Source organism: Vulpes vulpes, chromosome 14, assembly GCF_048418805.1.
Source record: "Vulpes vulpes isolate BD-2025 chromosome 14, VulVul3, whole genome shotgun sequence".
Classification (NCBI taxonomy): domain Eukaryota; kingdom Metazoa; phylum Chordata; class Mammalia; order Carnivora; family Canidae; genus Vulpes; species Vulpes vulpes.
The window spans coordinates 82151123-82163635 of record NC_132793.1 but is presented as its reverse complement, the minus strand read 5'-3'; the positions used below and the strand labels follow the sequence as shown (position 1 = coordinate 82163635).

Below are 12513 nucleotides of genomic sequence, written 5' to 3'. Positions count from 1 at the left end.
TATAGTAGATATTATTTACCCACCCAATGGAAACTATTTGATCACAGACAGGGCTTTAGTTTACTGAAGCATGGAATTAACAGTGGACTTTAGAAAAGATTAAGTGGATCTATTAACAGTGTGACATACACACTTTAAAAACACTTGTAATTTGCCATAACCATTAATGAAAAGCAAAATAGTATTGTGAAAATTGATTTTTGAAAAATAGAAAATTCACATATCTTAACAGAAATGTTTCACTATCATTCATTTTGGGATCTTTCTCTTTTTCTTTGTCTTAATCTTGGCAGAAGTATTTTGGAATGAAGCCAGACGATATCAGTCCAAATGTACCCCAGAAAAAAAGGGAAGAAAAATAAAAATGCCACATAACTAAAGAAGCATATTAAATAATCTGTTTTTCATGTATCTAGCAAAAATTTCAGTCTCATTTAGCTCACACAGAACTAAAAAGTTTGAAGCAAATTTCAAGTTTGGTAAAACATATCCCAAATTTTGCTGGTCAGTAAAATATACCTTTAAGACCAATACAAAGAAAAAAAAAGACCAATACAAAGGATGAAGTCTCAACCTGATTTCCATAGTGATATTTAAGGAACTCTTTGATTATTAGCTGGATATATTTATTTTGAAATAAATTTAATGTAATATTTCTTTGAACTTGATTCTCTTACCAACTGCTAATTCAAGTGCTTTGCTTTTTTCTCCCCACAGTTTTTATTGTTACAACCAAGGACTCAGACCTCCTTTGAGCTTTAGAGCACCTCTTCAAGAGCACACTGTGTTTGGGCTAAGTGTTTCCTCTATATAATGTTATTGGAAAAATACAGAATTAGAGTTTCCAAAATGTGATTGCAAAATGTATCCTAATTGTTTTCTTTTTTATTCTCATGTATTAATAGTCTGAACTAAGTAAGAATTAAATATCAAAACAAGTGTACTTCTTTCCTGAAAAAATAAAGAGGAGTAGAAAAAAAAAATCATGGTATTTGGTATTTGAGTATTATGATTATTATACTCATGGTATAATGGTACCATTATACCATTTTGGTATTTGAGTATTATGGTATTTGAGTATTATGAAATATGTAACATTTCCACAGGAAACATGGGTATTTGAGTATTATGGTATTTGACTATTATGGTATTTGAGTATTATGAAATACTCATGGTATTTGAGTATTATGAAATATGTAACATTTCCACAGGAAACAACTAGAAGAAAACGGACAAAATTTAAATCCATCTCCCTAAAGACATTGGAGAAATAGCAAGCCAGTAATAATATGGGCCAGGGTCTAGGAGAAAAAAGAAACAGAAAGGTGAGCCACATTTCAGGTATGAAACATGTATTTTCTAGAAGAAAAAGATGAGAAGCTAAGTGAGACATTTGACAGATTCATGGACCAACAGCAGACACTAGGGACAGAGAACATCAAGTAGGGATTCCAAAGAGTTCTATCCAAGATGTAAACCAGAAGGATTAACACATACAGAAGGACTGAATCTAAACTCAGAATTACTGTCCTGGATTGCTAATGCCTCCAGCTGTCTGACAGAGGTAAGCATAGATCCTCTCTGAAGAAAGAAGACATCATCATAGACTTTGCATTTTATCCATAATTTCCTCATGGGGAATAATAACAGATTAAACACAAATGAAGAGAACACTTTTGGACTGAAAGATAAATCAGAAGAAAATTTCGAGAGTGAAGCATGAAGAGAAAATAAAACAAAAATTTCAAAAGGGAGAATGAGATATACAGAAGATATAATGAGAAGATCCAATAATGGAATTGTAAAATTGGAATTAAAATTGGAATCCTAGATGAAAAATGGAGAAAGAGACTAGAGCAAAGGCAATGATGGCTAAGAGTGCTTCAAAAGTGCTAGAAGACTTCAAGCCAAAGATTCAGGAAGGTCTACAAATCCCAGTTAATCATAATTACCAATGAAATAAAACAAAGAGAAAAAAATTTTAAAAAATCCTAGAGGCAGAAGATAATCAGATTAATCTAAAAGCACCAATTAGACCAACAAAGATCTTCTCAATAGAAGGGTGGAAGCTAAAGACAAGGAAATAATATCTTAAAATGGAAAAGAAAAAATATGCCAACCTAAATTTCTAGAACCATCCTATAAGAAGATATGACCTAAGGTCATAAACAGTTTAAAAAAAATAACTAGAAGAAATTTGAGATCAGGAGACTCAGACTAAAGAAAATATTTTTAAAATGTTTTTTAGGAAAAAAAAAGTTCTTTGGGCAGAAAGAAACATTTACAGATAGTTACTTGGGATAGAAGAAGAAGAATGAATAACAAAGAAAAGAGGACATTTATAATTATATCTAAGTGAATATTTAACAATAATAGTATCACACAGGGTTGTAAATATCTATGAAATTATAGACATAATGACAATAGCGTATGTAAGTTAGAATGAGGAAATAGTGAGTCAAAATGCACAAAAGTCTCTAAGGCACAAAAGCCAAGTGAAAGAATGCTCCTAGTAGCATTAGTCTTAAGAGGTAAAAAGACCATTTTAGATAAATTATCTCATTCATTTGGGGAATATAAAAAATAGTGAAAGGGAATAAAGGGGAAAGGAGAAAAAAGAGTGGGAAATATCAGAAAGGGAGACAGAACATGAGAGACTCCTAGCTCTGGGAAACGAACAAGGGGTGGTAGAAAGGGAGGTGGGTGGGGGGTGGGGGTGACTGGGTGACAGGCCCTGAGGGGGGCACTTGATGGGATGAGCACTGCGTGTTATGCTATATGTTGGCAAACTGAACTCCAATAAAAAATAAATTAAAAAAATAAATTATCAGAAGTAACAAACACTTTAGCAAGGTTGTTCAATAAGAAATCTTTGTTTCCCTACACATTAGCAACAAACAAGAAACAATGTTAGAAATTTTTGCCATCTGTAATCACATTAGAAAATATCAAACATCTAGAAAAGTGAAACAAAAGGGTGCAAGATTTCTATACAGAAAACCCTAAAATGTTATTACTACAAATTAAAGAAGATCTAAATAAATGGAGATAAAATATATATACAGATTGGAAAAATTATAACTATGTGCCTTTTCACCAAATTCATTAATGCATTGCTAACAAAAAGCCAGACCATTTTCAAGGTGAAAATTAATGATCTGATGATAAAAGTTACAAGGAAATGTAAAGGGTGCAAAATAATCAAGTCAATAGTAAATAAAGAGTAAATAGTAAAGTTGATAGTAAATAGTAAATAAAATATCTGCTCTACTTAAATCTTCAGTAACTAACACTGTGAGATAAGGGGTACAAAGATGGATAAATAAATCCATGGTACAAAAGCAGATCTATGTACATACAAACAATTTATGACAAATATGTTGCTGAAAAGCAATGGTGGTATGGGAAATAATAAAACCTGATCCATACTCCACATCACTCACAAAAATCAATTGCAGGTAGACTGTAGGTCTCCATGTAAAAAAGTACATTTTTGCAACATACTGTAACCTATTACAAACTTGCATCTAAAATGTAAAAATAACTCAAATAAATTAATGAGAAATAATTCACAATAGAGACTTGTACAAGTGATTTACAAAAGAAGATCACCAAATAACCAAAGAATAATCTGAGTACTCACTTTATAACTCGATCAATAAAAAGTATGAGACCTTGCAATTTGTGACACTTTGGATGGACCTAAAGGGTATAGTGCCAAGTGAAGTAAGTCAAACGGAGAAAGACAAGTACCATATGATTCACGTATATGTAAAATCTAACAACAAAACAATGTAAAAACAATGCAGAAACAGACACATAAATACAGAGAACAAACTAATGGTTGCCAGAGGTCGAGGGGATAGGGGATGCATAAAATAGCTGAAGGAGAGTAGGAGGTACAAACTTCCAGTTATAGAATGAATAAGTCACAGTGATGAAAGGTACAACATCGGGAGTATAGTCAATGCTATTATAGTAGCGTTGTACTGTGACAGATGGTAGCTACACTTGTGGCAAGCATAGCATAATGTATAGAGAGCTGTCAAATCATTATGTTGTACATCTGAAACTAATGTAACAATGTGTGAATTATACTTTAATAAAAAATTTAAATATAATTCTGGATCAAGAAGGAATATTTGTCATAGATCCAGGACCTTCCAAGAAATCCAGTAGATTGAAATAGTGAATGACATAATAATGAGCCTAATGAGAATAATTTATTTTCTTTTTCTCTTTGATTTTCAAGAAGAATCTATATTTGGGGTTTGGGCATTTTGTGAAAATCTTGAGCACCTGGTTATGAGTCAATAAATTAATTCAGAAGATCGTTATTGCATGCCTTACATATATGAAAATGAGGGTAATATTATTTGACAGAAATTAATAATGTTTGACAGTTGATAAAGGAATGGTACAGTCAATGTGTAATTCAAAGTTTTCCAAAGGAAAGTGATAACTAATAGACCCTTTTAAGGAAAGCCAAGTGGACAGGTTTGAACCGTCCATTGAAAACGTCCTGGATTTGGAGAGGAAAATCAGGAAGAAAATATGTCAAATGTGGGCTGTATCAGAAGCAAAAGTCTTTGGGCATAATGCAGTAGTATATGCATGGAGGAGAGAGAAAGAGTTAGATATGACAACTATGATGACATCTTCGTGCTGGGGACATTGTGCTAAACTGAGGAGGACAGGTTGATGCTACATGTGTATTCAAGGTGAAGGAGCCTGAATCCCATGCTGCAGACAAAGACCACATCAAAGTGTCAGAATTGAGTAATGGTTTCATGAAAATGGTATTACTTATCTAGCAGCAAAGTGCAGGTGAACAGGAAGGCAGAGGCACATTTCCTGCCACCAAAAATTTCTGGGTTTTGAATGAAATGATTTTGGGTCCTTGGATTAGGAATTTGGAGGCTGCCTCCGATCCCAATATCAGTTTTTAAAAACCTGCATAAAACAGTGGTCATCAAGAACACATGGCCCATTAGCAGACATATTAAGGAGAGAGTGGCATAGACTCTAAAGATGGATACTGTGGACTTTATTTGTCATTCCAGTTATGTACTCAACTCACCTGTTTTGTAAAACTCTTTATAATATAAATACATAAAAGTGTAGAAAATGATCATTTAAGATAAAGCATAAAAAGACTAGTTTTTAAAATCCTTGCCATCTTTACAGCCCCCAAGTAGGCAGGATAAGGGCAAGGAGGATAAAGCACAAAATCTCACTTGCATGATACTGAGAATGAACATCTCCCGAAATTTTGCACTCTATCTGCCTTGCTTGCTTCCTTAGTCCAGGCTCGCCTCCACACATTGTCCTGAAGACCTGTGTGCCTGCCCCATGTTTACCTCCGGGCCAAAGTAGAGGTGGAGAGAATCACATTGAATCCTCATCACAGACTCTGTCTGCTCCAAATACACCTCCATGGCATTTGTTCTTATTTAACCCCCTTTTTGAGAATTCTATCAGGCTACAGAATTCTTCAATCCAGTTGACTGATCAAAGTCTCATTAATTCAGAACACTTGTGGCAAGGAAAAGAAATCCATGCCATATTTAATTTTAAAATAAATTTTAAACCACATGGCTTATGCCACTTTTCATGAATAGGCCAATTAGAATAATTATAAACTGCAGGTTCTTTTTTAAAAAGTTATTATTGAAGTACAGTTGACATACAATATAAACCTCTTTGAAGGTTTGAGAGGTTTGTAACTGCTATGGAATCCCCGGCTCATATCTTGCAAATGCCAGAACTTAGTAAGTGCTAGGAAGAAGACATACTACATTCTGATGTGCTGATGGCTCTATGCATAGTTTAACTATTATTCCCCACATCTGTAGTATCTATTTTTCCAGATATGTGTGGGATATTTTCTACCATGTAAATACTTCAAAGAAAGGCAAAGACTGCACTTCGAAAAAAAAAATTGTCCCTGACTGGTTTTGAGGTGGAGGATTCAGGATGGCCATTCTAAGTGGTTGCTTTTTCCCGTGGAAGAACTGCACCCTCCACACACACCTCATCCAGCTTTCTGATGAGGTTGCATAAAAATGCAATAAGAGATCCTCATGGCAGCACACTAATGGCCACAACAGTGATTTTTCAAGACCAAGGCAGACATGGGCATTTAATTCCATCAAAGGAATACTGCCCCTATACTCTGAACAGACCTTCTGCTCATACCACCTGGAGCATGCAAGTTTGAATCCCAGTTCTAGAAGCAGTAAATCATTTTATCTAATGCATTACATGGCAAATTTCTTGGTTGTAGAAAGCATTCCTTAATTGTAACCTCATATATTTGCTGGATTTTACTGCCCATCCAGGTGAGTACCTCTGGAGACTACAGGGATAGTTGTAGCACCTCTTGCAACAAAGAATAAAGTGGCACTGCATAAAAATCGCCTTGATTGATGTCTTAAATATTCAGACTTTTGTCTATACTTGGCATGTCCCTTTGGTTCTTAAAGGCTGGAGTGGAGAAGAGGGAAGCTGGCTCTTGACTCATTGTTCATTTACTCAGGGACAATTGCTGTATGCCTAGGTCATGTCAGGCATTATACAACATGGGGATAAAGCTAAACTGTGACTAGGGCAGGACCCTCTTAATGGAGATGTATCCTTGAGGAGAGAGGCACAGCAGAGCTAGACGAAGGTAAGTGCAGCATAATCGGAATGCACCATAGCCACTTAACTGAGCCTGGGGAGGCAGTGTGCAGGTGTGCAGGACACCAGGGTCAAAAAGCCTTCCCGGAAGAAGTAGCATCTAGATTAAGCTAAGGAATGAGTTGGAGGTGACCAAGTGGAGGGGAAAAAGGTGATTGTGGGTCACAGGCATTCTAGTCAGAGGCAACAGGAAGAGAGAGCAGGCCTTCCTTGGGCTTCATGAATGCTTCATAAGACTAAAGCTAACTGCCAACTACTTATTATTGTTCAACCAATACTGATAGGAGAAAGCTGAGGTGGGAGGTTCCAGCTCTTCCTATATTTAGCATTTCAACTCTGAGTTTGTAGTCTTTATAATACTTTACAGTTTATGAAGCACTTTTATTTATGATCTCAATTACAATATATGGCACTCAACAGGAATGCAAAGGTAACAAGAAAGCACTGCACAAATTAAAATACATATAGTTGCAATTTAATAAAACCTCAGCAAAGACAGACAGGAGAGCAGAACATACCTTCTCAGTCTTTAGACAATTGAAACAAAGGTGACAATGAAACCTAGGCCAGGGCAACTTTAACCAGATAGTATCAGGAGATGATCATGTTTCAAGAGGCATCCCTAACTGAGGGTGGGCCAACTTCCTGGACCACCAGGATAACTGCTACCCTAGAAGTGGGGAGAAAGTCTCTTATTTCTGGGAGGAGAACAACACCACTTCCTCAGATCTTCTTCCTTCCTCCCTACTTTCCTACCTTCCTGTTTACCTCCAAGGTCATCAATGGCCTCCAAACTGTCCAGAGATGAGACTGTCTAAACATGCGTTGGTTAAATTTACCCTTAGTTTTTTAACTTCTCAATAATCAGCCCTTGAGTACATACATCTCCTTGTCAGGTGATCTTTCCTTCCCATCAAAGCTTATCAATCCCTTTAGATACAGAGAAAAAGAATACCTAACAAGATCAGTTATTGATGGTGGTATAACTTTGGGTGACCCAATGCTATAAGTCAGTTTGACAGTTTCATTAGGAAACCATCACTGCCTACTCAGCCAGTGAGTGGAAACAGGACTCACCTGTGGCAAAGACGACATTCCTTGAGACTAGACGATGCTCCACAATAGAAAACTGTGGGAGCTCAATCCTCTCCACTCCAGTAACAGCCTTATCGCCACCACGCCAGTAAAATTCAATGTCATCTGTAGTATAGCCATCTGCCAGGAGAGAAAGCAGGGACATGGCAGAAATAAAGAATCATCATTTTATTTATGCAAGGCTAAAGAAACTATAACTAATAAAACTAATAAGATGAAATAACAGCTTGCTCACATTTGAAGTTTAGATTTGTTACATGTGCTCACCTATGAGAAAAAAAGTCATCAAAGAACTAACTTTTGAATATTTTTGGTAGCTGTTCTGAAAAGAACTTGGGAGGATGAATGCTCTGACCAGAATTTTGTTTGCAAATCCTAATTGTAGAGTTGGACTGGGCATTGCATAGAAATAAATTTAAAATATATATGTTAACTGAAGAAGACAGTTCTAAGAAAAAAGTGAAAACTCAAGTATAAAGAATTCTGGAAAGGCAACTCCTCTGAAAAGCTATGGAAAAGTTAAAACACTGAGAGTGAATTTAACCAATCAATGTTTGATAATATCAGAAACTCTCAAGGAGGGACGCCTGAGTGGCTCAGTGGCTGAGCATCTGCCTTTGGCTCAGGTCGTGATCCTGGGATCCTGGGATCAAGTCCCACATCGGGCCCCCTGCAAGGAGCCTGCTTCTCCCTCTGCCTGTGTCTCTGCCTCTCTGTCTCTGTCTCTCATCAATAAGTAAATAAAATCTTAAAAAAAAGAAACTATGGGCAAAATAGTGTCCTCCTTGGCATTGTTGGATGGCTTCATCAGGTATTCCTGGCTATGAGGTTTGCCATCTATAGAAATGCCTTTTGTTGGGATACTTTTGGCCCTTAGAAAGAGGAGGGTTTATTTGCTGGATTATAGCTCCAAGTCCAGCTCTTAGCACGGTGTTCATATTCACTTGGTAATCAATCAATCAATGCTTCTTCAGAATGAGGAAACAGGACAATAATGGTTGACATTTCTTGTAGCACCCAAGAGTCTTCTAAGGGATTCAATCAACTTTATCAGTAAGGTTGATTAAAACTCACACCTAGAGAAAAATACCCTATCAGTATAATGGACATTTTGATTTGAATGCACAATACAGCATAAGGCAGACACTCCATATTTGACAAATAGACCAAAGCTATGGGGATGACTGCTCTCTGTGGCAAATGTCATCTCCTTTGTTCCATCTGCTACACTCTCTCCCTGGATCATGGTGGTTAGTTTCTGTCTCCTACCTTCCCTCTGACTTCCTGACATTCCATTCTCATCTGGCAGCCATGGCAATGATTCTAAATGCATATATCTTATCAAGCCACTTATCTGCTTAAATCCCTCAAATGTTTCCAAACACATTAGTGAAACAAGTTCAAACTTCTGACAAGGATGCCAAGAATCTACAGGATTCTATGTACATCCACTCCCTCTCCCTTGCTCACCCAGCCCAGCACCACTGGTCTTCTGGCTGTGGCTCAAACCAGCATACTGTGCCGAGGGCTTGTGTGCCTCCCCCTTGTGTAGGGGCTCACACTTTCTCACATTTCCATCTTGACTTAAATAAAACCTTTTGCATATGTGTGTAGTCAGATCACCAGAAAACCCCTTCTTCCACTCAAATGCTTTAACTACAGATTCTCTGAAGACAAGCGGCCTCACACTTTCTGAGGAAATCTCTTTGATAATAGACCTTCCTACCTATCATCCCCTTCAGTTCAAACATCACAGTAACAGAATCTGTACTCTCTGAGACTACTCAATATGTGTCCAGACATTTGGAGTAGAAGTTGCTTCCTTACTTAGGTCACAAATCTGCCTTCCTGAAACTTTCTATCACCTCATTGGGATTTGTACCTTCTGGCTACACAGACTCCACTTAATTTCTAAGACAGTGTTTCAACTATTAGGAAATCATCATCTTTCCTCTGAGCTTTCTATCCCATATGCTAAAACTCTACAGATGATTCCATTATGCATCACTTGACATGATCTCATGTCCCTTACTTTCTGAAAACACAGCTTTCAGAAAACTTAACAGTGATGTAGTATGGAAGTAAGGCGGCACATTAAGGCCAGCTCTATATGGGATGAAAACTCTGGCCTACACTGAGCACAGCTTCCCAGTATGTTTACAATTTATACTCACTTATCACCACAAATGCATCAAGTAACACTGTAGTCATTTACTATTCCCTTCAAAGAAATCCATATAAAATACAGACAAGACTAAATCCAATTGAGACATTATAAACCAATCTATGAGAAACCAGGGTAAGTGACAACAGCAACAGCAACACCTGGATATGCCAGGAGATGTAGTTCAGGTAGCAGGCAGGACCCTGGTTTGTTAAATAAAGATGCAGCTCTTATCCCTCACTAAGAAGTATGCAACACTGAATTATCAATAAGGCATCTGAATACTCTTCAAATTGAGAAAGTTGCCAAAATGCAGGAATAGCCTGCTTGTAAAGCTGAGTTCCTGATGGGAAATGAGTTTTACTCCAGTTGCCCAGGTTCCCAGGAATATAGCCATTCATGTGTGATGAAGCTTATTGTGAGAAAATTGCATCTCAGTGTTTGTTCTCTTCTCACTGAATGGATCAAGATGAGGAGTGTTTGTTTTCTTATATTTCAGCACAGCAAGCAGACTCTCTTAATCAGATTAGAGTGGGGAACTGAGTCTCTCTCTGTCTCTGTCTCTCTCATGACAACATAATTTGCAAAGCAGAGGATTAAACCTTCCATCTTTAAGATAGTTAAAAACTATGGCAAGAAAATTATAAATGCCTTGGAAAAGAGGCCAAATAATGACAAGGCCTAAAATACAGTGAATGAAAAAGAAGTACAGATACACACAGCTTTCAATTTCCAGTGTGCAGTTCTGCTCATCCAAGGGGTATCTTCTCAAGTCCATCATGCATGCTGCAGTTGTGGTGATTCTGAAATACACAGATGAGGGCAGATATTAAAGATGGGATAAGAAATGTAGCAGGAAAACAGCTTCCAGCTAAACAATGAATAGCCCCCATCTAGGGCCCTTTTCCCCCCAAAGTACACCTGATTAAATATATTTCATAACATATACTTAAGTAAGTTTTCAGTATCTTATAGGCCAGATTGATCAAGAAAAGAAACACAAAACCTCTAAATCTGACAAAATTATTCATGGAGCCTTGTAGACTGTGGGAAATCAAGGACAGAGACAGGGGTTTCTAAGGAAAATTTTGTCTTCAATTTTTGTTCTGCCTCCTTGTTTAAGTGATTCTTTAACCTTTATAGCACCAGGAAAACTTATGTGTGGCAACAACACTGATTAAATCAAGATTGGATTCTTTGATTTTCATGTGAAGTGTCTAAGTAGCTACAGATTGACAGGCTGTACTTTTTTTTTTTTTTAAGATTTTATTTATTTATTCATGGAGGGGAGAGAGAGAGAGAGAGAGAGGCAGAGGGAGAAGCAGGCTCCATGCAGGGAGCCTGACATGGGACTCGATCCTGGATCTCCAGGATCAGGCCCTGGACTGAAGGCACCGCTAAACTGCTGAGCCACCTGGGCTGCCCCACAGGCTGTACTTTGAATCTTTCAGCCAAGCTTCTGCTTGATACTACTCTATTATAGCTGTCTGCTGGGCTGTACCCTAATGCTCCTGAGCTTCTCACCATGCAATCATCCATCTTTTCAAAGGGAGTAATTTGGCTTCTATGTTATCGATTATGAATCAAAATTCAGTGGGTTGGCTTTACCTGGTGTCAGCTGCAACCATGGAAGAATTTTATATCATGGCCCAAGGAGAGTTAGGCCTCCACCATGCAATGGTTAAATCAACTGTACATTAAGAAACAACACTTCTAAAAATGTCAAGTCTATTTCCTACTCTGTCTATAGTCTCATTTGAGGGAAATCAACCTACACAAAGCCTGTGTTGAAATGCTATTAAGCTACTATGTTTTATACCCTTTTTCTCTTGAATGCCTTCCCTTTTTCAACTCAATTATAGATGACTGGATTGGAATGGGGCCCTGATTCAAGAACAGTCAATCATTAGTTGATCAAGAATCTACGATGTGGCCTGACTTAAAGGTAGAATGGAGGTAAAAGGATTCTCTTCCATGGAAGTGAATTAAAGACAGGGTAAGAATGGAACTGACCTTGTAAGTTCATAAATTAGAGGCTTGCGATGTCATTTTCCAATTGAGAGTGAGTCATAAGAAAGTGTAGCAGAGAGAGAGAAAATTCCAATTGGACGACTGAGAAGACAATGGTCACTATGGCCAGGCCACAGAAAGTGGCCTTGCAAGGTATGTACTAAGGTATGTATGAACAGCATTTTTATGGCTTACATGGAAGCATGTAATTGGTAGCCCTGGCTATACTCATTTAGTGGTGGATAAGAATGAAGAAGTAAAAATGTCTCCTTCTAAGATCCTTAGAGTTACCCTCTGAATTCCCAACCACCTTCCATATTCTACCTTTCTTGAGGGCTAATATTCAGCTTTCTTCAGATAGCCTTCCACATAAATATTCACAACAAACCTTCTACTACTTTGAGCAACGTTAGCAAGTTTTGTTCCTATCAGCAGATCTTAACCAAACCACTAGTAAAACACCAGGCATGTGCCAGTTCTGTTGGGATTCTCTCATTTAACCTAAACACTGTAGTAAAGCATGTCCTTCTATTAGCAACTGGATAAGTGGCAAGTTGAGAAAA

General features: G+C 37.4%; 1 protein-coding gene across 2 annotated transcripts in view; it reads right to left on the bottom strand.

Moving 5' to 3' along the window:
- The window catches only part of GABRB3 (gamma-aminobutyric acid type A receptor subunit beta3), a 219111-nt gene that overhangs the window by 28753 nt on the left and 177845 nt on the right, over positions 1–12513 (bottom strand). For both annotated transcript variants that reach the window (XM_072737024.1, XM_072737025.1), the window contains exons 5-6: positions 10661–10743; positions 7759–7896 (exon numbers count right to left, since the gene is read on the bottom strand). In XM_072737024.1, coding sequence (XP_072593125.1) covers positions 7759–7896; positions 10661–10743 — 221 coding nt within the window. The remainder of the gene's footprint in view (positions 1–7758; positions 7897–10660; positions 10744–12513) is intronic.